This window comes from Crassostrea angulata, chromosome 6 (assembly GCF_025612915.1).
Source record: "Crassostrea angulata isolate pt1a10 chromosome 6, ASM2561291v2, whole genome shotgun sequence".
Lineage (NCBI taxonomy): Eukaryota > Metazoa > Mollusca > Bivalvia > Ostreida > Ostreidae > Magallana > Magallana angulata.
Genome location: NC_069116.1, coordinates 48083094 through 48109767, shown reverse-complemented (window position 1 = coordinate 48109767; position 26674 = coordinate 48083094). Strand labels below are relative to the sequence as shown.

Below are 26674 nucleotides of genomic sequence, written 5' to 3'. Positions count from 1 at the left end.
ATTACTTTAATGTTTGCCTTATGTGGTTTGCATGAAGTGTAGTTGGCCTGCAATTGCAAAAATTAGAATAATTTCATTAAAAAAAAATGTTTAAGCTTAGCTATAAATTTCATTCTGCAAGATTTTTAATTATTGCCATGCTTAAAATAAGACGCGCCTTCTCTTGGGTACATATTGTTACATGCAGTACCTGCTTCAATGCTATTTGTGGGCTCTATTTATAGTAACATGTAAAGAGCCCTGTCTGTTTTACTCAACGTGTTCGTACGGCCGTTGTGAGTGTGATGCTGTGTGCCCCTCTGGGGGGCCCCCTGTCTGCACCAGTGATGGACAGAGATTCAACAACGACTGCGAGAGGAAGAAAAATGTCTGCGAGAAGAAGCGGGACTTGACTGTCGTACCATGTGAGCAGATTGGTAAAATATTATGTAGAAAATTGTGAGAGAGGCATTCTAACTAATAATACTGTACAGAGGATTAATATCACCACGTGTTATATTTGTCCAGTACATTTCATTGTGAAATATGTCGCCCCATTTTGAATAAATCTTAACACATTGGTGGTTATAGGTAAGGGGTGCTCAGTGACTTTGAACCAAATTTCTTGGTCCAAGGTTAAGTCCATAGCAGATTTTTGTTATAATCCTTGTACAAACATTATTTTCACTCTCATTGGGTCAATTTTGCTAGGACTTAACTACAAGATTCCCTGTAGATAGGATTTGTGCAGTGACTTTAAATCAGGTTTCTAGATCTGGATGATAGCAAACTCTGATGTGTAAAATGCTTGTTTATGCCAATTTTCCCAATTGAATTGATCTCTCTGCCTAAATCTTGACCAATACAGTGCTTGTGAAGTTGTCTGATAATGTATGTGCAATGATCATTAAATTTCTAAATAATAGGTCAAGATCAAAACATTGTCCTCTCTAATGCTCTTCATCATCATGTCCTTCATTCAAGATGGTCCAATCGAGATGAGAGATGAGGTGAAGCTGTATTTGTTTTTTCTCCAATACTTTTTGTGTAAAGTTTAAGTTTTTGGTTTTTTTTTTACAACAGGTTGTAGCTCTGACTATGACTGCACTCACCATGGACAATGCCGATCTGGTGTTTGTAGTTGTGACTTCTACTGCCCAGCTGAGAATAGGAAAGTTTGTACCTCTAATGGGAAGGAGTTTGACAGTGAATGTGAAGTGAAGAAACACATGTGTGAGACTAAGGAATGGATTCCCTTCATGACCGGAGAGTGCCTCAGAGAAGGTTCTGGATCAGGGGCCTCTGGGGGTATTGATGTTGTCATAGAGCACAGAAACTCACATGGAGGGGCACTGACTGGTTAAAACTTTAGTTTGTCATTGTAATGACCACAAGCAATACATCATATCATTTAGGGATAATCGTAACTTGAATTTGTCTAAAGTAGATGTAACTGACTCTTGGAACTCACTGAATTATTAAATACAAATTTGAAACATTATTTGAGATCTTAAATGGATTTTTTGAGATACAATTAAATTCAAAAAAGCTATTTGAATTTTAAACAAAAAAACAGTGCAGAAGTTTGAATGTATATGTTCAAAAGCATTTATAAACAAAATACAAAATTCAATCTCTAATGAATATTTCCACCTAGACAGGAAGATGAAATATCTTTTTATTTTACTCTTTTTAGCTCACCGAGACGAAGTCAAGGAGAGCTTATGCTATACCCTCGGCGTCGGCGTCGGCGGTGGCGTCGGCGTCGGCGTCGGCGTCCGGACCTGGTTAAAGTTTTTGTTGCAGGTCCTCTATCTAAGCTATTACTTGTCCCATCTTCACCAAACTTGCATGGATGATGCATCTGGACCTACTTATGGACTTGAAAGACTTGGATGCCGAATCTGGGTCCTAAATTTCAGATGCTGGAGGAGGTTAAGGTTGTTTGACCAGGTTAAAGTTTTTGTTGCAGGTGCCCTTTGATAGCAATATCTTAGTTACTGCTGGTCCGTACTTCACCAAACTTGCATGGATGGTGTGTCTTATGATACTGATGCACCAGACAGACTTGAGTGCTGAATCTGAGCTATAGGTTTCGGATGCTGGAGGAGGTTAAGGTTTTTGGAGCAGGTTAAAGTTTTTGTTGCAGGTGCCCATTGATAGCAATATCTAAGTTACTACTGGTCCTAACTTCACCAAACTTGTATGGATGATGTGTCTTATGATACTGATGCACCTGACAAGCTTGAATGCTGAATCTGAGCAATAGGTTTCGGATGCTGGAAGAGGTTTAGGGTTTTAGAGCTGGTTAAAGTTTTTGTTGCAGGTGCCCTCTGATGATTATATCTTAGTTACTACTGGTCCTAACTTCACCAAACTTGTATGGATGATGTGTCTTATGATACTGATGCACCTGACAAGCTTGAATGCTGAATCTGAGCAATAGGTTTCGGATGCTGGAGGAGGTTAAGGTTTTTAGAGCTGGTTAAAGTTTTTGTTGCAGGTGCCCTCTGATGATTATATCTTAGTTACTACTGGTCCTAACTTCACCAAACTTGTATGGATGGTGCGTCTTATGATACTGATGCACCTGACAAGCTTAAATGCTGAATCTGAGCCATAGGTTTCGGATGCTGGAGGAGGATAAGGTTTTAAGAGCTGGTTAAATAAAGTTTTTGAAACAGGTGCCCTCTGATGATGATATCTTAGTTATAACTTGTCCTTACTTCACCAGACTTCCATGGATGGTGTGTCTTATGATACTGATGCACCTGACAGGCTTGAATGCTGAGTCTGAGCCATAGGTTTCAGATGCTGGATAAAGTTAAGTTTTTTGGAACAGGTCACATGTTTAATAGATGATAGTACTATTTCAAACTTGCATTGTTGATTTAACTGTAATATGAATGAATCGCAGAGGTAGCTTCAGATGCAGAGCTTGATCTCCATTATCAAAGATGCTAAAAAATAAATCTTAGTTATTACAGGTCCTAACTTCACCAAACTTGAATGGATGGTGTGTCTTATGATACAGATGCACCTGACAAGCATGGATGTTGAATCTGAGCCATAGGTTGCGGATGCTGGAGGAAGTTAAGGTTTTAATTGCTAGTGCCCTCTAATGATGATATCTTAGTTATTACTGGTCCAAACTTCACCAAACTTGCATGGATGATGCGTCTTATGATACCAATGCACCTGATGGGCTTGAATGCTGAATCTGAGGAGTCGGATCCTGGATAAGGTTTAGTTTTTTGGAACAGGTCACATGTTTTATAGATGATAGCTTGCATAGTTGATTTAACTTTATTATAAAAAAACGCAGAGGTTGCTTCAGATGCAGAGCCTGATCTCCATTATCAAGGATGCTAAAGAAATCTCCTACCTCACTCAAACCAGCTTGATAGATAAATGTGTTTGTTGATAAATGATATAACATGATTCCTATGATATAGAATTGTATAATATGAAACAATATTGTTTGATATGATACAATATGATATCATATGTTATACTATAAAAAGTTAAACAATACGATATCAATGATATTGTATCAATTTTTTTGATATTTTATGATATGATATTGTATCATGATATTGTTATGTATAGTATTGTATATTATGATACAATATTGTATAATATTATATTGTATTTTGAAATTATTATTTTATCAGATGATACAATTACATAAGATATTGCAAAATATTATATTGTATCCTATGATACAATATTGTAAATTCTATAATATTGTATCATACAATATTGTATAATATGATATTGGTTTCAGTAATATAGAATTATATCACATGAAATTGTATTATATGATATTGTAGTATTATATAATATTGTATTATACGATATTGTAAGATATGATATCGTTTATATGATATATTATCATATCACATGAAATTGTATTATATGATATTGTAATATATATTATTGTGTCATATGATACAATATGTATAATATAATAATGTATTTTATGATATTTTACTTTATCACAAAATATTGTATCATTTGATAAGATACAATGTTGGAATCAAATTATATCGTATTATATGATATAATATCATATAATGTATAAAATATGTTTCAGTGTCATTCAATACAATATCATACTATATTATACAATATAATATCATGTTTCAATGTTATGATGTATTATGTAATATGATATTGTAATATAATACTATATTGTATTATATTTTATGATATTGTATTATGTGGTCAAATACAATAAGGTATAACACAATACAACGTCATATCATACGTTACAATATCATATCTCATTATTGTTTATTACGGTATTTTATTGTATTATATGATATATATTATAAATATGACATGATGCAATATTTAATTTTATATCATTGTATTGATTAACATATGAACATATGATTATCATAAAAAAATTTATCAGATGATATACGATATTTTGTCAAAACAGAATCCATGACTATCCAAGATCATAAAGTATGAATTTCATATAAAATGATAAAGGTGGTCTTATGAAGGTGATGTCTGATAAGGGTGATGCTCCGTCTCGGTGAGCTTAGTAATCTATGATTACCTATGTTTTTTGTTTGAGGGGAGGGGGGAGTCCTTCCATTCCATGTGAGTTACATAGGAGTATTTAGAGTGTGAAATAGTATCAGTCATGTTGAAATGTCTCATTTATATGTTTGCACATTCATGACACTCTGGTTTATAATTGTTTAGACGATAACAATAGTTCTACTTCATCTAGTATGTACATTTCACTGCCTTTTCCCCATGCATGATACTCTGCCTGTGAATAGATAATTTTATTTGAAGAAAAGTCAGCATAGTGATGAATGCTTCTTTCTTGCTTAAGTTAAATGCATGACATTTCATTTTAAATTTTCTTTGAAATTGATGTGACTTATGTTGTATGTAAGCTGTTTGTGTAAAAAATTGATGTTGTGCTGGTATTGTAAGACACTCTATGATTGGTCAGATGGCTTTGAGGGGTCAGGAGAGGAGCAGTTTTCCCGACTGTTACTGTGTGATGACAGTCTCTGTCCATTCGGAGGATTGTGTATTCCTAGTCCTGATGGATCTCATTTCTGCTCATGTGACTTTGGCTGTATTGCTGTACTGTGAGTATAGACAGCATTTAGTGTTACTGCAATTGATTCATGTATACTGTAGATTCCTAATAATCTTAAGAAATTAATATTTGTGTGAAATTGTGAGAAGTACACCTCGCTGATTTTAAAATCTGACAATGTAAACTTCATGAAAATGGAAAACAAAGTGTAGTACAGTACTAGGTTCAATCAAAAAATACAAAGACAATTTGGTTGTCTATCATATATTTTTCATAAAAGTTATAACAAACTGTAGATTCCTTATAATCTTAAGAAATTAATATACGTGTGAAATTGTGAGAATTACACCTTGCTGATTTTAAAATTTGACAATGTGAACTTCATGAAATTATAATTCAAGAAACTGGTGTTCTTGATTTTATATTCTCATGATTTAATGCAAAATTCAGATCACAGAACTATGTACTTTTGTAAAATAGGAATCAACAGAACTGTCATATCTATGATTTTCAATAAATCATGGGGTTTATCTCGATATCTTTGTACATATTATTGATAAATGACCTTGCAGTGACCCAGTGTGTGGTTCCGATGGCCGTAACTATGGAAACCATTGTGAAATGCAGGAAGCAGCTTGTAAAGCCAACAAGTCCATAGTTGAAGTGGATGCTGAAAACTGTGACAGTGGTAGGTTTGGTTTATCCAAGGATATCACTTAGTATTCACTAGAAATCTTTTAAAAGTGAAACTGCTTCAAAACAAAAAAATATACTAAAGTTTGTTGATTTTTTCTAACTTTATGTAGATCTGGTGGATGAAGCTTGTGATGGGAATAAAGCTTTGCTGAATCCAGTAACCGGTCAAGACTATAACTGTTCCCAGGAAACCTGTCCCCCGAACAGCTACTGCCACCTACCATATGGGAAGTGTTGTAAGGAAGGTACGTAACTCTAGGCTCGGAGAGAGCTGAAGGAAGAGGTGAAGGAAGTTTCATTAATGATCTACACGCATATCTTTTGCCTTTCAAAAGGAAAGGCTTCAACAAGGACTTTTTGTCCCAAGCTCTTGTAAAATGACACAGAATTGCCATGAATAAATACAAGGTAGTAATTAGGGCCCCGCAAGGATTTGCGGGTGCCCTATAGTAATCACTCTGTCCGTCCGTCCTTCTGTCCGTCCGTCTGTCACTCTTCCGTCCACAAATAACTTTTTTCATGGTTGCCCAATCAAGTTCAAATTTGGTATGGTAGTTCAGTAGGCAGAAATACATATTTTGATGCTAAGTTTGGTTCTCTATGTCTTCTGGTTTGGAGCTGGGATGGTGGGATAGATTCCTTAACTATGCATAATAATGAATGGGCAAAGAGAGATAACTGCAGAGAATGTTACCATTGTATACTTGGAAAGCTGTGCAATATTTGTCCTTTGGGATTAATTAACCTTCCACAGGAAGAAAATCCTAAGCTTTATCTTTGAACTTTGTTTTGAAGTTAAGGTCAATTTTGAATGATGTGTAGTATTGTGTACATTCTTTGAAATATGGATTTAAAATATATAATATTCATACTTTATTTTGGTTAAAATACCGTACACAATGATTTATGATAATTTTATTGATATCTAAAATCAAGATATATATTAAGTTATCCTTTTTCACTATTTTATTTTTTAATTATTAATTTTATTTCTTTCTGCCTTTATGCTGTTAGTTTTAACAGGTAATCAGATAATAACCCCATTCTGTCATTTCTGAAAAAAAAAGTCTTATTGTAAATTAAGAAGAAAAGGATGAGAGCGCAGAACAATTATTCCCCTGGGATTAATTATCTTGTCTGCTGCAGAAAATTTAGAGGCTTATCTCTATCTGTCATATGAAGATTAATGAACACCTTTGTCTGCAACTGATGTTTGTTTTGAAGTTGAGGTCAACCCTGGGTGATACAATGTATTTGCATTCACTGTAGGCTTGCATTTTATAAAACACCTGTTTAAATCTTTTTTAAATACACATTTAATTTAGTTTTTTTTATAAGACATGAGGTTATCCCTGTTTTATGCAGATACAAGGTTACTATTTAGAGTTTTTGGACATTCAGGAATTATCTTGAAATTTTAAAAATGCAGTTGTTACTTATAATTTTCATATATTTTTTTTACCACCTTATATATATTGCAGTTCTTTACATCTTATGCCGGGCATTTATTTTTCATCATTGTTAATATAAAGAGGATGGAATTCAAAGTTTTTTTCACTTCTCTATATTAATTGTCATAGCGGGCCCTTCCTGACTGGTCAGTTTTCTAGTATCATTGGTTTATAACACCCTTTTTTTTAAAGTTAAATCATCATCATTTGATTCCCCTTCTTGGAGCCTCTGGTTGACTAGTGTGTTTTGAAAATGTTTATGACATGTTGTTTATTTGTTATATGAGACAAAGTTAATGTGTCTTCTTTAGAAAAATCCAACACTGGTTGCTCGGATACAATCTATGGCTGTTGTCCAGACCAAGTTACCATAGCAACAGGTCCTAACAATGAAGGATGTTCTTGTAAGTTTTATTTTCAGTTTATACATTTTGGTGTTTATAAGAAATTCAATTAGGATTTTAACACATATCTCATTACTATTTTTTTTAAAAAGATCATATGAGTTAAACTGTGATTGTAAACTGTGAGTGTTCTGTTCTAACTTTCAGTCAGCCAGTCAGGACCAATCATGTATCAACTAAACATCTATGTTTTTTTGGCTTTAAAAAATTTCATTTGATTTTGAATGTGTATCCATAGCATGATTGCTGTTGTCACTTCAAATTATTATCTTGTTCTTTTCTTAAACTAACTAATAACTTTATGATTTTGACCGCATGAACTTCAAATAATTTACACATGATGCAAAATTGTAAAAATTGTCTAAAGATTATATAAACATGTTGAATATAACTTTTGCTATGGAAAAGTATTTTGGACTTATGGTAGATGTCATTAATTAATTAGTATTTTGAGTATTTTTGACTCTTATAAAATATATTTGTTACTCTATTTGGCTACGTTCTGTTGACAGTGAACTGTGACTGCTACAAGGCTGGCTCCCGGCAGATGACCTGTGACCCCAAAAACAAGGCGTGTGACTGTCTCCCCGGGGTGGGTGGTCTGAAGTGTGACAAATGTAAGCCTGGCTACTGGGGCCTGAACCCTGAGACTCGCAGTAACTACACGCCAGGATGTGCCAGTATGATCAAGAGCTCATTTTTTTTTTATTCTTATCACATATCCCTATAGCATTGTATTTGCATGATAAAATCTGAAGTTTATGAGTGATTTTCCCTAATTTTCCTTTTCAGGTTGCAACTGTGATCAGTTTGGTGCAAATCGCACAGATTGTCACCAAGATAATGGCAAATGTCTGTGTAACAATGGGGTCAAAGGTCACCATTGTGAGGTTTGTGAAGCAGACGATTCTCCTGTGTCCTTTGATGTGTGTGGAACAAAAGGTGTGAACAAAAAGAGAAATTGAATAAATTAGAAGTGGTATATTGAACTAAAAGTTTATGACATGCAACTGACAGAACTGTAATACCTGATGCCAAAACATGCTTTTTTAAGTCACCTGAGTCACTGAGGTGACCTAATGCAATAAGTTTTTGTCTGGCACTGTCCAGTGCTTTGCACCATATGTCTTGTGTTAACAATTGAACATTTTTAACTTCTTCTTAAAACTACATGGCCAATTCTTCCCAAATTACTTTGGGGTAAGGGAAACATAAATTGTGAATTTCATGACTCTTGACCCATAGAGGCCTATAATTACTCTTTTGACTTTCTACATTGATATTTTAAAAATATATACTTAATACAACGACTTCCTTAATCAGCAGTCATACTTTCACTATAGTAATCATCGATTGAAAATCGGCTTATCCCCAAATTCGGCAAGTCTAAGGATTTTTCCTGAATTTTGTCTGAAAATGAACAATTCGGCATATGCCCCACATAGACATATGCCCCAAAAATATGGTACATATATTAGAATCTTTGACAGGTCTGTGTATGAACTATGATACTAAGGTGACCGATAAGGCCTGTAGATCTTTTGTTGGTTATTTTATTAAATTTAAGATAACATGAAAATTTCAGCTCATATGGGTACATGAGGTTTGATGTGACAGAGTATATTATCCTTGCCTTTATGTTTTGCAGTGAAAAGTCAGCACAATGTAGGACCGCGTTGTGACAGAAGTTCGGGCCATCAGTGTAGGTTTGGGGCGTACTGTGTGGACACACACACTTCGAGAGGAGCTGAGTGTCACTGTGACAGACTGAGCTGCCTCCTCAATCAAAGGGACAAATATTCCGGATATTCCATCTGTGGATCGGATGAAAAAACCTACATCAGTCAATGCCACATGGACTTTGAGAGCTGTATTCAGCAGAAGAAGATCACCCTCTATTACAATGGGCCATGCACAAGTAAGAGTGTTGGCTTGTTGTCGTCTTTTTTTTTAGCTCACCTGAGCTGAAAGCTCAAGTGAGCTATTCTGATCACATTTTGTCCGTCGTCCGTCTGTCCGTCCGTCTGTCCGTCTGTCCGTCCGTCCGTCTGTCCGTCTGTAAACTTTTTACATTTTGAACTTCTTCTCTAAAACCGCTTATCCAATTTCAACCAAATTTGGCACAAAGCATCCTTATGGGAAGGCGAATATAAATTGCAGAAATAAAAGTCCGATCTGCATTCAAAGCGGAGAAAACCTTGAAACTGTAGAAAAAGGGGGGTGCATTTTTAAAAATCTTCTTCTCAGGAACTACCGATGCAAATTCAACGCAGTTTAGCATAAATTATCCTTATGGGAAGGAAAATATAAATTGCAAAAATTAAGGTGTAATTCTGTTTCAAATTTGAGTTATTACGAAAATAATAATAAAGGAAAGGCGTGTTTCAATCAGTTTAATAGCTTCGGGTTCGGCATCCGGTAAAATGATTCCATACTTCTAAAACGAGGTTCTTTGTTTCAAGCAGCCATGACATTGTACGAAAAAGGGTCGATCGGACTATGATGAAATTGCTTGTTGTGCAACAGTTCGCGTATGAAGGGAAATTTTGAAACATGCAAACTATATTGGTGCCGATTTTGTGAAGTAAATTGAGGCTAAATATTTCAATGCGTTGACAGTTTTCACACATGACGTTGGTGTTAGCTTGTTCTGATTTTCGTATCGTTTTCATTATTTATGCTTTGTAACCTGGAAACTATCGTCTGTATTTCGTGATTTTTACGTATCAAATCAAACAGAGACTTCGGTAAATCAAACAGTTAACTGTTTTCCTGCGCAAATTAAGCAAAATCTGATGTAGGGGTACTAAAATACAATTCATTCTATCGGTAATTCGGCATTATCTTTTGCGTAATGGAAGATTAATGCAATAGGTTTTGTTGAGATGCTCGGCATTTTCTCGAGTTTATTCAGTTTAAATAGAGTTTGATATCGCTGACGGAAATATATAGGTATATACATGTATCATATATATGATTCATTTCGAAAAAATAAATTGTGTTCTTTATTTGTTATACATGTAGTGCATGTTTCTTGTGTTTAATTGTTTACAATTTCTTTTTACTAACCATTTTTCAGTGTTAAACTTCGAATTATAAGCAAGATACATAGATTTGCTCACAATTCTATGTTTGTACACAGATCTTAAAAACTAAAGATTAAAAAAGTAAAAAAAATGTCAATATTTAAGAAGAAAATTTTCAAAGTCTGTTCTTCCAGAAACCAACTTTAACAACTTATTGTAGTGTAAACTTAACACTTTTTAGCTCACCTGAGGGTGGGCCACAATGGGGGGGTCGAAGTTTAACATAGGAATATATAGAGTAAATCTTTAAAAATCTTCTTCTCAGAAACTAATCAGCCAGGAAAGCTGAAACTTGTGTGAAAGCATCATCAGGTAATGTAGATACAAATTTGTGAAATTCATGACCCCCGGAGGTAGGGTGGGGCCACAATGAAGGATCGAAGTTTTACATAGGAATATATAGAGTAAATCTTAAAAAATCTTCTTCTCAGAAACTAATCGGCAAGGAAAGCTGACACTTGTGTGGAAGCATCCTCAGGTAGTCTAGATTCAAAGTTGTGAATATTATGACCCCCGGGGGTAGGGTGGGGCCACAATGGGGGGTCGAAGTTTAACATGAATATATAGAGTAAATCTTAAAAAATCTTCTTCTCAGAAACTAATCGGCCAGGAAAGCTGACACTTGTGTGGAAGGAATGTCAGGTAGTGTAGATTCAAAGTTGTGAAAATCTTTACCCCTGGGGTACGGAGGGGCCACAATGGTGGGTCGAAGTTTTACATAGGAATATATAGAGTAAATCTTTAAAAATCTGCTTCTCGGAAACTAATCAGCCAGGAAAGCTGACACTTGTGTGGATGCATTCTCAGGTAGTGTAAATGTAAAGTTGTGAAAATCATGACCCCCGGGGGTAGGGTGGGACCACAATGGGGGATCGAAGTTTAACATAGGAGTATATAGAGTAAATCTTTATAAATCTTCTTCTCAGAAACTAATCAGCCGGCAATGCTGAAACTTGTTTGGAAGCATCCTCAGGCAGTGTAGATTTAAAGTTGTTAAAATAATAACCCCTTGGGGTAGAATGGGGCCACAATGGGGGGGGGGGGGGGTCGAAGTTTAACATATGATTATATAGAGTAAATCTTTAAAAATCTTCTTCTCAGAAACTAATCGGCAAGGAAAGCTGAAACTTGTGTGGAAGCATCCTCAGGTACTGTAGATTCAAATTTGTGAAAATCATGACCCCCGGAGGTAGGGTGGGGCCACAATGGGAGGTCGATGTTTTACATAGGAATACACAGAGTAAATCTTAAAAAATCTTCTTCTCAGAAACTAATCAGCCAGGAAAGCTGACACTTGTGTGAAAGCATCCTCAGGTAGTGTAGATTCAAAGTTGTGAAAATCATGATCCCCAGGGGTAGGGTGGGACCACAATGGGGGGGGGGGGGTCAAAGTTTAACAAAGGAATATATAGGGTAAATCTTCAAAAAATCTTCTCAGAAACTAATCAGCCAGATGATTCTTCATAATTGTTAAGACTTTGGCCCCAGGACAATTCTTTGGCCTCCCGAGAAGGTTCAGAGTTTGATGTACGTTTATATCCCATATATAAATTATATTGTTAAGGATCTTTTTGAGAACTGCAATACTCAACATATGATATGACTATAAAATCATCCTGTTAGAAAAGGGACTAATGATTATAAACATAAGAATATTCAAAGGAAAAAAGGGTTTTTAATTATACAGGATCTACATGTATTATTGTACATTGTCCTGATAGTTTGTATAAGACTCCATTAAGCTGATTTTATCATACCTATTGTTCCTCAGGTGAGCGATGTGGCCCATGGGCCTCTTGTTATTTTCTTGAATGCAAATCAAAATTCAGAGAAGTCCAAACATCGTAAAGAATTAAGGCCTCGATCATTGAAAGTTTATTTTTGTGTAGGGAGAAAAAACTTTAGCAACATTAAGTTTATGATATTTTGACAAGGCCATTCTTCATGGTTCTTGCTTTTAAATGAAATTCTGCTTAGATTTAAATCAGAAAGATTGAGGTATAAGCTTTATTTAGATTGTAAAATTTGTAAGTTATGTTAATTTTGTAGGCAGAGCCACGAGTCATCCTTCCTCTTATACTCGAACTCGAAAGACAACATGGAAAAGGCTTACTGGTGGTGATTATACACAGCGAACTACTACCAGAACAACGAAGCGACCGCTGGTCAGAGGAGGTATTTACTATTGCATCATTTATAACCTCACCGTGACAAAGTCAAGGGGAGCTTATGCTATACCGTCTGCGTTCAGACCTGGTTAAAGTTTTCGTTGCAGGTCCTGTATCTAAATTTTTACTTGTCCTATCTTCACCAAACTTGCATAGATGATGCATCTGGAGAAACTTATGGACTTGGATGCCGAATCTGGGCAATGAATTTTAGATGCTGGAGGAGGTTAAAGTTTTTGGTGCAGGTGCCCTTTGATAGTAATTTCTAAGTTACTACTTGTCCTAATTTTACCAATCTTGCATGGATGATGCATCTTATGATACTGATGCACCAGACAGGCTTGAATGCTGAATCTGAGCCATAGGTTTCAGATGCTGGAGGAGGTTAAGGTTTTAATAGCTGCTTAAAGTTTTTTGAGCAGGTGCCCTCTGATGATTATATCTTAGTTATTACTGGTCCTAACTTCACAAAACTTGCATGGATGATGCGTCTTATGAAACTGATGCACCTGACAGGCTTGATGCTTAATCTGAGCCATAGGTTTCGAATGCTGAGTGAGGTTTTGTTTTTTGGAACATGTCACATGTTTTATAGATAAAAGTACTATTTTAAACATGCAAAGTTGATTTAATTATAATATAAATGAATTGCAGAGGTAGCTTCAGATGCAGAGCCTGATCTCCATTATCAAGGATGTTAAAAAATATATCTTAGTTATTACTGGTCCCAACTTCACTAAACTTGCAAAGATTGTGCATCTTATAATACTGATGCACCTGAAATATCATATTTCAACATTATTTATTACTTTATTATTTTGTATTATATGATATGTATTGTAAATATCATAGGATGCAATATCGTATTTTATACAGTAAAACACTCTTATAACGAAGTGCCAAGGACGGGTGATTTTACTTCATTATAAGCATAATTCGTTATATCCATCAAGTTTACAATATGTAATAAAGTCATGGGGAATAAGAATCACTTCGCTATAAGTCTCAATTCATTATAAGCATGTTCACTATAACCGTGTTTTACTGTATTATTGTATTGATAAACATTGTTTCTTATGATAATGTATGAAATGAACATATGATTATCATACTAACAGTTTTTTATATACGATATTGTGTCAAAACAGTATCCATGAATATCCAAGATCATTAACTATGATTTTCGGTGAGCTTTGTAATCTGTGATTACCTATGTTTTGTTTTATGAGATACTGTAAATTCCTTTTTTTACGTGAGTTCTTAATTCCACGATCCTGTCATTTTGGATCAAATCGTGAAAATATTAAATCGCTGAATTTTTATCCTTTTTAAAATTTCAACACCCAGATAAATAACAGCGAGATTTTAAAATATGCAAGAGGAGCTTCTTGTGATGTTATGCGGATATTAATGCCTCTTGTTTAATTAGGAATATATAGTATCTCTCAGTCTCCTTCTCTCTGTCTTTCTCGCTATGTATTTGAAGCACTCAGTGTCTCTCTCTCTTTCTCTCTCTCTCTCTCTCTCTCTCTCTCTCTCTCTCTCTCTCTCTCACTCTGGGTATATTTGAAATAGAAGGACTTTGCTTCAGGTAAAATCAAAGAGATCTGTTATGACAACTATTACTGTATGGCCAACAACAGTGAGTGCTACCGTGGGGTGTGTCGATGTAAAGAGGGCTTCATCACCACACTGGACAACACAGACTGTAGAAGTAAGGCCATAAACACAAAGTATATACAGAAACAAAAAATATTATAGTAAGAGGCAAGATTTTCAAGGAGACATCAAATTTAATGCTTATATTTGCCACTATATTATCTTATATAAACCTACTAAAGAGAAAAAGATGTTCTTTTCTGAGTGTGTTAACTTATTTATAGTTAACAGGTTAAGAGATCATATTTGTGACATCGCAATGATCATTACATGAGCTTATTTTTTGAATGATGCTTTATTATGAATTTGAAAAACCTTTCATGTTTATAATTTAAAAAACAATTTCAATTTGACTAAGTCAGGCTCAAATAATACCAATTGAATGTAAAAAAGTTCCCAGGGATATGAACTTGCTTGTGATGAGATCAAATCTTCTGAGAAAGAGGCTTCACAGGATCTGATCATGTGACCAACCAAGTTGCTGGTTATTTTTTAACCAAGAATGAGATGTAATTTGAAGATCTGATACTTTGATGGTAAATGCCTTATTTAATGTTCTCAGAGGTGACAGTGGTGACCCCAGACAGCAAGATTTACAGCAATCCTTGCTCTGACAGCCCCTGTCTAAACAATGGTGTCTGTGAGCTGGACAAGTCCCTGGGCTACCGCTGTCTCTGTCCCCTACAGAAAGCTGGCTCCATCTGCCATCAAGGTGGGTCCATTTTAAAATTCTGCTATCAAATCTTACTGTAAGACAAGAACATTAAAAAGTTTACCAGTAATTTCTAATCATGCTTGTTTAGCTTGTCAAATTATAATCAAGTTTTTAGCTCCCCTAAACCAAAAGTTCAAGTAAACTGTCCTGACTGCCCGCCCATCTGTCTGTAAACTTTTCATGTTTTTGACTTTTTTTTCATCTTTGATTTGTTAATCTTTTTGTAATTTTTTTTTTAAAAGATTTATTCTATTTTTTACATGTATAGGTATTTAACTATATATGACATCTTGTATACATGTATTTCAGCTGCAAAGTTCACTGTGCCGTCATTTACCGGGGACAAATCCTATCTGCAGTTAAGGCAGAAAACCAAACCAAATGATGACCTGATGTTTGCAATTCAATTAAAGATTCTAAATGATGATGGAATTGTCACCTTTGCCAGTCAGTATCCTAATGGAACAGGGGACTTCATAGCTGTCACTGTTGTTAATGGATACTTGGAATTCAGGTTAACTAGCTTGCTGCATCAAGACAGAAATCTAAGCTAAAGCAATATTCATTCACAATTTTTCTGGTTATGCTTGCATAATATGTTGATATATATTTTACTAAAACCTAAAGCATGTGTATGTTTATTTCAAGGTAAAATCATTGATGATAGACATTTACATTTGTTAAAGATATTTTATATAGTCCCTCCATGTGGTTTCTAGGTATGATTTGGGGAGCGGAATGGCTCTAATTCGAAGCAAGGACCAGCTCAAGAAGAACACTTACCACAAAGTGCTGGTGAACAGAATGGGGCGCTCCGGTCAGTTACAGGTGGACAACAGCCCGGTGTGGTCAGGGGAGAGTCAGGGGACACTAACCTCCCTGGACTTAGAGGAGTTCCTGTATCTGGGGAACGTCCCAGAGGAGGCTAAAGAGTGAGTGGTGAATCTGAATGGAGCCCTTTAAAACAGCAGTGTCCAAACATTAAGAAGGGCTTAAAATAAGACCAGAAGTGTTTTTTTTTTTATTTTCAAATATTATTTTAAAGATTTCTATGAATAGGAAGAATTCCAAAATTATTTTAAAATTTTTAGCTTTTGATATGCAATCTTGAGCAAATGATACAATAAACCAATATTTGGAATTATATTTACAAGTTTGCTCAGCAGAATGAAGTCTATGGTAATTAGTCTATGGTAATAAGTTCAATTCATTTTTTTTTTGTCTGAAGGGCAAAGAAAAGACTTGGTCTAGATGTAGGCCTGGCAGGGTGCATCAACTCGTTTGCCGCTGGGAGCACGGTGTCTCCAGATGAATACAGCCTGGCGTACTCCCCCCAGAACATGGACCTGGTAGGGGGGCTGGATATCTGGGAGTGTGGTACTAACCCTTGCTCCTCCATCCCCTGTCAGAACGGAGGGGACTGCTTTATGTCAGACAGAGAGGTGTACCACTGTGTCTGTGAGGACGGGTTTACAGGTAAATGTTGACACTGCATTATACATTTATCATTAGTAATTCATTGTGATTTGGTCCTTTTTGTATTGGATAACAAGAGTATACTAGTATATGGCATGAGCACAGAAACACTGTTGAAATAAGTTAACAACTTAGGGAATAATGAAAGTGGGATTTTAAAATCCACAAGAAATGCTTCTTGGGACTATTGCAGGATGATTATTCCTCAAGTTTTGATAATGAAAATTTTACAGCATTACTTCTAATGATATTGCATGTAAATTTAGCATTATTCTTTGTGCACGAATTATCAAAAAGAAAGAGAGTTCAGTGATTCAGATCATTATTATGACAAAGTGATGAAGTGTGATGGGTTTTGTTTCAGGCACTCACTGTGAGGTGGTGTTGGACCCATGCCGGAAGTCTCTGTGTAAGGAGGGATCCACATGTGTGAGGACAGATGATGGGGGATTTGTCTGTCAGTGTCCGGAGAACACGGAGGGCGAGTTCTGTGAACACGGTAAACCTAAATAACCTAAATCTTAAGATATATTGTTTAGTCTTAGAAGGTTCCACAGGGATTAAACTAACTTGAATTTTTTGCTAGCCATTTGGGCTACTAAACTTTGTCATTCCAGGGGCCCACGTCAAAATTTAGTTGTCCACACTTTTAATTTAAAACAGATAAAAAAAAGAGTTTATATTTTTTATCTCATTTAATAACATGCCTTTGTACATATATATATACATTCATATTGAATTTCGATTTTTGTTAAAATTTTCAAACACTTCATTTTCTAAAATTCATAACTCAAGTCTTCTGAATCAACCACATGTCTTGTTGTTCATTTACATCTGTATTGGTTAATCTATCTCCTATTACAAATAAAAATCCTTTTCTTTTGGCTGGCTGATTAGCGAAATATTATAACAATTGTAGAAATCGGTTAGACGCTTTGAAAGTAATGTTTCTTAATACACTACGAAACGCTTGACTGATAATAACCTTCAGTAGTCTTGATCATCAAGACCTTTAGACTTTACAGTGAAGAAATATAAAGATAAGCGTCTGAGTGATCAAATTAAATGAAATCACGAAACGTTTGAACAAATTTGGAAAAAAAGATGTGTTGGCATCATGAATTGTTTAATCGCCATGAGGGCCCCTGGAATTGCATTTTAAAATCGCCCACACGAAAACTTAGTTGCAAATGGCGAGTGGGCGACTGTTAATTTCAAACCCTGTTCCATAGATAAAGACTAAATCGCCAATGTAGCATGCTTTATTATTTGTAAACAGGCATTCCTTACAGGTTTATCGAAAATTCCCAATGTGTATTAAAAGCCGTTTGTTTTTTTTTTAAAATGTAATTTCATAGGAAATGGTTAGCTGTTGATTAGATTCTTCATAAACATTTTCATATTACAGAGAAACTGGAGAAGATAATGGTGCCCAAGTTTAACGGCTCGTCCCTGATCATTCTCCCGCTGGAGGAGGTCATAGGTCACTCAATGTCCTTCAGAATCTGGTTCAAATCAACAAAATCGGATGGTAAAGCTAGAAGTCTACATTGACTTGTCATATTGTGTTAGCTTATGCTGTTGTAATGGGTGATATTTTGGTAGTGGAATTGTTTTGGTAATTATCACTGTACACAAATTTGTATATTAAATGAAAATTTCTTGCTTTTGTTTAGGGATGCTGCTATTAGCGAGTCAGTATCCACAGGGGTATGGAGACTACATCTCTCTCAACCTCATAAACAGACATCTGGAGTTCAGGTTCAATGAGGGGACGGGGACCGTGGTGATCAGGTAAAGAATTCAGGGCTCTCGTTGTGTATAAAACCCACAGAAATATCTCAATCTCTATACATTTTTCTATAAAAAGCAGAATATTAAGCAATTTGTATCATTCTGTAAATACATCCCTAATGTAATACTATTGCATGTACATGTACATGTGGAAGCCTTTTATTTGTAGGGGTCAATGTTCGTGAGTGGCCTAAATTTTCTTGGTTCGTGGGGATGTAATTTTGTTGGTAGTGTAATCAGGACAATTTTAATGAATATTAAACAAATGCTTGTATATTCAGTCATGGGAATGTAAATTCGTGGGCAAGGGTTACCCACAAAAGCCACGAACGCTGGTCCTCCACAAACGATGATGATTCAATAGTACTTGACAAGTTAATGAATTTTGTTTGTCGGATCATTAGTCTGTGAAATTTTCTAAAGATGTTGGTCAGCTCTTCATATTTTGTATATCAGTTAGATCAAAAAAGAAATTTTACTATGGTATCCAGTTGTTTTACAAAACTGATTGTAAAAGTATTGAAGACAAGCTGAGTTCAATTGAAAAACCATAAATAAGGTGTGCATAAATTTATGTTAAATTTTAGAAAAACTCTAAACTTGAAAGCTTGATTTTTGTGTTCATTTATCTTAAAGTATGCAGGGGAATATTTGCCCCCGTTTTATTTTTGCCCTCGCTGTCTGGGGGCGAGTTTTAATGTCCCATAATATCTATCTTAAGTTTAAACACAACTGTGCCAGAGCAAATTCAAGAAGGAGCAAAACTGCAAAATTAGAAGGGTGAAAATTACACTTGGCAAAAATAACTTGTATAAAGTATTCTTCCTGGGATGTACGACAGAAAGTCATTGATGATTTATACTATCATCTAATAGAAACAGTTAAACTGCTACACATTGTTTTTCACAAATTGAAGTTTAATTGTCAGATTTAAACATATAGTTCTCAGATTTAAGAGTTGTCTACCTGACTGAAGAGCTGACATTGTTTATAGGCCTTTGTTGTCAGTGCCCACGATTATTGCTATTTTTATTCCAGGAGCACAAAGACAATAGATCTGAACAAGTGGCATGATGTACTCATCCAGAAAGTGGACCGCACTGGGACTCTACAGATAGACAACAACGATAACTGGTTATACAGCGGGACATCAGAGGTAGGCTAAATGTCATCTGTACTAACGACAGAACCTGTCGGATATGGAACAGATAATGTTTACCCAATTTTTGGTGGGTATTTTGTAAATTTTGCAATAAAAAAGTAAATTGTAAATTTTGCATTCTATCATTTATTATTTGCTTAAGTCTTTTTTGTGATTTTTACAAATTATCTGTACAGTATGAACCAAACAATGATGAACTTTGTGTTTCATACTGTTGGAAAATGATGGCAGGAACTAAATCCTATAAAAGCTCTAAATATAGAGTTTAACAAAGGAAAGTCATGAAGAAAATTATTGTTGAACATCCCTTATGACAAAAGTGCATAGCAAGCCAGCCATATAATGTAAGAATATTTTCTTAAGGGAGGTCTTACCGAGCTGAATATATCTGGCAGTAAACTCTTTTTGGGTGGTGTCAACACAGCAGTCCCCAGTGACTCAAAGATTGTGGCCAACTTTACTGGTATCATGCAAAGGGTAAGATCAATAAACATAGGACTTGCAATCACCCATTTTGCAAATCTTACCATCTGAAAATTACCTGGTATTCCATCTCTGTTTCACAGTTTCTTAATTTAGCAATTTTAAAGGCAGTAATTGGTTGGCAGTGACTTTTTATTGCAAACAAGCATGTCTAGCATTGTATTACAAATAGAGAGGTATTCAAAGACGGGTACAACGCAAGAAAAATTTAAACTTTCACTTGAATTACATGGAATGTAATATGTAATACATGTACATGTAATATGAAAGCTGTTATCAACGTAATAGCTGAAGTAGCTATATAGTAGGTGATGTTGTGATGAGATACATTTTAATTACATGCCGTTTGACATTAACAGATTTACATTAATGGACATTTGTACGACAACCTGATCCCCTCGGCCTCTTCCAGTGTCAACATAATGGAGGATGATGGGCCCCCTTGTAACATTAACCCCTGTCTGAACTGGGGCGTGTGTGTCCCTCGACTAGACCAAGCCGACTGTAAATGCCCTACTAAATACATTGGGACTAGATGTGAAAAAAGTGAGAATAGACCAATTTTTTTTCAGCTACATTAATTAATAATGTCATTTTGCAATTAAAATCATAGTAAATTGACAAAGATTAAAATGCATATGTCATTGAATGTTACAAAAAATTACTTTGGGAAAAATTTGGAAGATAATATATGTATGTGAACACAATTTAAGTGCCATGAGGTATTTCTAGATGAAATTCTCTTCAACAGACCTAGATTGAAAATAAGACAACTTGATGCTGAAGATTAAATCGTTTTTCTTGCTTAATTTACTAAAGAGTGTTTCTTTGATTTTAGTGGCTGATCCCAAAAACAGAGAGTTACCTGTGGAATTTGATGGCCAGACTTTCTTACAGTACCCCAATGAAATCACAGTGCCGTAAGTTACATACGCATGATCGATTGAACAGATATATTAAGTCACATTATAATCAGTCACCAATGTAACTTAATCACAGGACACCAAGAACTGTCATCTGGTTTTCAGAGTAGCATCTAGTTTCAGGACATGTACATTCAGCCTATTATAAAATGACTAAAACACAGTTACTCACATGATGAAATCAGTATATTAAGTTACCCTTCTAAGCAAATTATGATTAGTCAGTTCCCATTGTAATCTCATCATAATTATCCATAAGTCAGCATTTTACTGAAATTTTTGGAAAATGTACATATGATTTTTAAACGGTTACATGATTAAAACTCCAATACTTTGACATTTCTCAGACGAACAGCCCAGAGGGTGAACAGATACAGCATAAGGTTCAGGACCCGGTCCCCAGGGGGCCTCATCTTGTTCCAGAACGGGCGGAGCAGCATCCTGGGTGACTACCTGGCCCTAGCAGTGGTGGGGGGAAAGGTGGAACTCAGCTATAACCTGGGCAAACAGACCGAGGAAGATCTCCACATCATCCGCTCCTCTATGCGGGTGGATGACGGAGAATGGCATCGCATCATAGCTCTAAGGTAAGGAGAGTCAAACTTCAAAGGTACTGTAACTATGTTTTCTTACATCAAATGGTCAACATGTTGTTTTAGAGGGTTTAGGGTGATGGTCCAACACATTTTATATTTGGATTTGGTTTTTAGCTCACCTGAGCTGAAAGCTCAAGTGAGCTATTCTGATCACATTTTGTCTGTCGTCCATCTGTCTGTCTGTAAACTTTTCACATTTTCAACATCTTCTCAAGAACCACTGGGCTAATTTCAACCAATCTTTGCACAAAGCATCCTTAGCCTAAGGGGATTCAAAGTTGTGAAAATTAAGGACCAGGCCCTTTTGCATAGGGAGATAATTAGGAATTTATGAAAATTTTTGAGAAATGTTCAAAAATCTTCTCATGAACCATAAGACCAGGAAAGCTGAAACTTGTGTGAAAGCATCCTCAGATAGTGTAGATTCAAAGTTGTGAAAATCATGACCCCGGGGGTAGGGTGGGACCACAATGGGGGTCGAAGTTAAACATAGGAATATATATAGTAAATCTTTAAAAATCTTCTTCTCAGAAACTAATCAGCCAGGAAAGCTGAAACTTGTGTGGAAGCATCCTCAGGTAGTGTAGATTCAAAGTTGTGAAAATCATGACCCCAGGGGGCAGGGTGGGGCCACAATGGGGGGTCGAAGTTTAACATAGGAATATATAAAGTAAATCTTTAAAAATCTTCTTCTCAAAAACTATTAGGCCAGAAAAGCTCAAATTAAAGTGTAAGCATCCTCAGGTAGTGTAGATACAAGTTTGTTCAAATCATAGTCCCTTGTGGTATGGTAGGGCCACAATGGGGGAATGGATTTTTACATAGGAATATATAGAGTAAATCTTTAAAAATCTTTTTCTCAGAAACTAATCAGCCTGATGATTCTTTATAATTGTTAAGACTTTGTCCCCAGGACAATTCTTTGGCCTCACAAGAAGGTTCAGAGTTTGATGTAGGTTTATATCCCATATATAAACTATTGTTAAGGATTTTTTTATGAATGCAATACTCAACATGTGATATGACTATAAAATCATCCTGTTAGAAAAGGGACTAATGATTATAAACATAAGAATATCCAGGGGGGAAAATGGATTTTATTTATACAGGATCTACATGTATTATTGTACATTGTCCAGATAGTTTGTATTATGACTCCATTAAGCTGATTTTATCATACCTATTGTTCCTCAGGTGAGCAATGTGGCCCATGGGTCTCTTGTTATTTAATATATTGTTTTTTTTTCTTCAGAAATGAAAGAGAAGGAAGTTTACAGGTGGATGAAGAAGTGCCTGTTGTGGATCACTCCACTCTTGGAGCAGATCAACTAGACACTAATGGCAGACTTTGGATTGGTGGGAGTTTTTAGTGCAACTTATATTATTTCATTTTCTCTTTTAAATTTTGTAGTTTCTTCCATTTTGCAATCATTTTTTGAGTAACATTGAACTCACTATTTTATGTCAAATTAAGCTAAACTATAAATGTACCCTCATTGTGTTTAAGGTGGGAAAACGGAGAGTGAGCTCCCCCTGGGTCTCCCCAAGGACTACTACACAGGATTCGTTGGCTGTATGAGAGACATTCTGGTAGACTACAAGCCACTCAATCTGCTGGAGAACAGAAACGGGCAGAGTACCAGTGTAATCAGATATTGTGGAGAATCATAGCAGACAAGGGGGACCAGTCATCTAATTGTTATCTTCAATTAACATGTATTTATTATTTACTGGGGAAGATACATTATAAATTTAGTATTGTGGTCTGCCATTCAAGCATTCAGTATGGCTTGTTTTTGCTCTTATTCCAATCTCTGACCATGTACTTGTTTTAGTGATAACTAAGATATACACATTTATATATGCTTTTGTGCGTTGAAATTGTCTATTTTAAACCCTAGACAATTTGCAAAACAACACCAATGTATCACTCTTGCAATGTATAGAATTGCTGACGTGTTGATAGCAACAGTAGAAGACTGTTGTGTAACAAATTCTCTCCACCTGGAAGAATTCAGTAAATTTTTGATGGGTCTTCAAATTTCGATACTTGATAGAGTATTCATTTGCCAGCATGATCAGCTGATAAGTTAGAAGGGATCTATGTATGAGTGATGATTTGTTTTAACCTATCAAAAGAACTTGATCTAACTACTGGCCACAATACCTCAGGAGAAACTGAAAGCAAAAATGTCATAAGAAAAAATCACATCATACAATGCCACAAAGGAAGATAATTTGGTGAATGAGAAATAATATTATACTGTGGACATAAGTTATAGAATGTTACACCATTTGTTAAGTTGACTCATTTTTCCGCATTTGCCTATTGCGTGACTACCATGTGTGCATGCTACATTTTGACACAGTGTCGTAATATAGGATTCAATCATTTTTAGCCTATGTGTAGATTGTGCTATTTTATGTACATGAGGTCTTATTATTGGTAGAATTGATTTTATGTGCCAATGGTGTGTGTACCTTTTTTGATAAAGACAAGTTCATGTAAGAACTTTTATTAATGTTAATATGTATAACAAGTTTGTCTCTTTATATCTCAGGAGTTGAGACATGATCTTGTCATTTCCAGTGTAAATGTTCCAGATTATCTCATTGGTTTTAAACACCCTTGAAATGAGTATGATATTTGTTGAAATAAATTTGTATAACTGTTGCATGTACTTGTTGTAATGCAGATTAATTTAACATTATATCCTTTTTAGCTCGCCAAAGCCAAAACATACACTTATATTTGTATCTCTGTCTACAAAGTATAAAAACAAATTAAATCTGAGTGGAAAAGAAACATTTTAAAGTCACTAAGTGACCTACTGCTATTTGTTACCATTTTTTATTTTGAAGCATCTCTTGGATAAGATTGTGACATTTATGACCTGACAACCTAAGGGGCCTCATGGGTAGGGCTAAATATAAATTATGTTGTTTATATAAATTAAGTTGATGTTTTGTAGATCAATTGTACATATATCAGAGATTTGCAAATTACTTGGATTTTGATTTTTAATAGTTTTTTGAAAAAAAAATACTAACTGTTGAACTTAAGCATTTTCTCGCAGATTATCGCATATAGGTTTCACTATTTCTCTGGATAGGTTTCGTCTATCAATTTAGGGTTGACAAATGGATTATGGATACAGTTCAAATTTATGAAAGAAAACCCGATTTGCTGTCACATATTGCCAACCTTTCACTTGTTGAAGAAATGTTGTAATACATGTTTGTAATTGCGTGTAACATTTTTGGGGAGCATCTTACATGTATGTTAGTCTTGTAAGTATTTTGTAATTAAATAAAATGCGACTTTTGAATAGGGGATTAGGTTGAAGCCCAATCTTTCATCAATTTCAAGGTCACTAGCATGAGATCGGACAAAAACTTGTCTAACGCACAGAGAGTTGTATGTACCATCTACCTCCTGTAGAGTCTTGCCAAAGACAGTGGAGTGAGTTTACTTAATTTAATTAGTAATTAATATACTTATTTTTACACGTTGGGTTGCTTCGAGTTTATCATTAATCTGACTTTGTTGATTTCGGTCAAGGTTGAGGATACATTATTGTAATTGATAAAATACCCTTGACCAACGACTCATTAAACGGATATTATTCTAAAACTCTTTAATTGTTGCATTTGCTAACCAGTTATATTAGTATTTTATAACTTATTCGTGCACCACTTTGGAAATTAAATTAAATTTTTCAACAATGCTTCTGTATACATGTATACTAGCATAACAGGAGGGGCATAGAAACACAAGAACACGGAAATAAATGTAGAGAACAAGTCGATGTATACTAAAAAACACGGATGCAATATTGGTGGTAGGAAATCGCGTCTAGATACTCTCAGATCTCGTATTTCTGGCGATACGTCGAAAACTATAGATAGAGTTCAATGCATCGATCAGCATTTGACTAATGAAGCCAAGGATATCATGGCCAGACCTTTTCACTGCAAAAAATTATACAATGCAATGCATGCTATAGCCTTCTATGTTGACCACATATGAAATGCCTTATCAGGTTTTAATCATGCAGTCTTCATCTTCCGTATACATGCGAAAATTTTAAACTTTTTACTATATTATTCGGTCAATCTTGTGACCAAATTAGGTTTGTAGTACTAGTTAACCGAGGGAATTTTTTTCAGGTTTACATTTTTACTTTATGGCCATATTGGTCCTACCCGGGGGCCTGAACCTCTGAGAAAGTGGTCTTGAATTTCATAAAAGAAGAACGCTTCATGAAAATCAAAATAATGCAATTAGTTTTTTTCAAATATATAAAATACATGTATCGATAGTAGTGGAGAAGAGATTTTCTCAAGATTTGATACATTTTTACTATAAGGCCATATTAACCCCGCCCTACAGCCTGAACCCCAAACCTAGGGACCATGAATTTCACAATTTTGGTAGAGGGTTCTATGAGCATCTTAATCATGCATTTAGTTTTTCTCAAATTTATATGGAAGTAGAAAAGATTTAACACATGTCCACTTGCATGGCCATATTGGCCACACCCTAGGGTCTAGCCAATAACCCAATGGCAACGAATTTTACAATAAAGGTAGACGACTTCGTGGACATCATAACCATGAATTTTTGCATTAGAATAGAGAAAATTGGATTTTTTTTAAGTTGGCTTTTTTGTTTAATATCTGGCACCGCCCATGAAATCTCGGGTGGTAAAATCATAAATTTCTTCATTTAGGTTCCTCTTATCCTAGAGATGCTTCAAACCAAATATGCTATGATTTCCATAATGTCCTCTTTTTAAACTGCCCACGGGGCACGTGCACGGGCTCAAATAAATAAAAATGGGAGTAACAGTCGGAGGAGTCTTGGATTGGGGTTTACACTCCAAAATGAAGCTTTAAAATGCAAAGCTGAAACTTCCTGATAGCTAGGCCTACCTACATGTACAGGCTATGGTACTCAGTGATCGTCAAAACCTGTGTTTCTTTTTAAATAAGGTATGACTTTGCAATG

The 26674-nt window shown here is 35.3% G+C and overlaps 1 protein-coding gene across 11 annotated transcripts in view; it reads left to right on the top strand.

The window, feature by feature from the left end:
- LOC128186876 (agrin-like) overlaps positions 1-24337 on the top strand; it is a 76411-nt gene extending 52074 nt beyond the window's left edge. For 7 of the 11 annotated variants that reach the window (XM_052856821.1, XM_052856818.1, XM_052856823.1 and 4 more), the window contains 25 exons: positions 225-416; positions 1063-1287; positions 4958-5099; positions 5623-5738; positions 5857-5991; positions 7509-7601; positions 8114-8281; positions 8394-8543; positions 9250-9519; positions 12737-12862; positions 14447-14569; positions 15077-15226; positions 15539-15743; positions 15949-16161; positions 16458-16705; positions 17070-17204; positions 18114-18236; positions 18382-18499; positions 19538-19655; positions 20025-20138; positions 20504-20690; positions 20983-21064; positions 21415-21654; positions 22916-23019; positions 23171-24337. In XM_052856821.1, coding sequence (XP_052712781.1) covers positions 225-416; positions 1063-1287; positions 4958-5099; positions 5623-5738; positions 5857-5991; positions 7509-7601; positions 8114-8281; positions 8394-8543; positions 9250-9519; positions 12737-12862; positions 14447-14569; positions 15077-15226; positions 15539-15743; positions 15949-16161; positions 16458-16705; positions 17070-17204; positions 18114-18236; positions 18382-18499; positions 19538-19655; positions 20025-20138; positions 20504-20690; positions 20983-21064; positions 21415-21654; positions 22916-23019; positions 23171-23334 — 3941 coding nt within the window. In that variant the 3' untranslated portion in view covers positions 23335-24337. The remainder of the gene's footprint in view (positions 1-224; positions 417-1062; positions 1288-4957; positions 5100-5622; positions 5739-5856; positions 5992-7508; positions 7602-8113; positions 8282-8393; positions 8544-9249; positions 9520-12736; positions 12863-14446; positions 14570-15076; positions 15227-15538; positions 15744-15948; positions 16162-16457; positions 16706-17069; positions 17205-18113; positions 18237-18381; positions 18500-19537; positions 19656-20024; positions 20139-20503; positions 20691-20982; positions 21065-21414; positions 21655-22915; positions 23020-23170) is intronic. The other 4 variants (XM_052856819.1, XM_052856820.1, XM_052856827.1 and 1 more) reach the window with 4 other exon arrangements.
- Positions 24338-26674: the final 2337 nt, after the last annotated feature.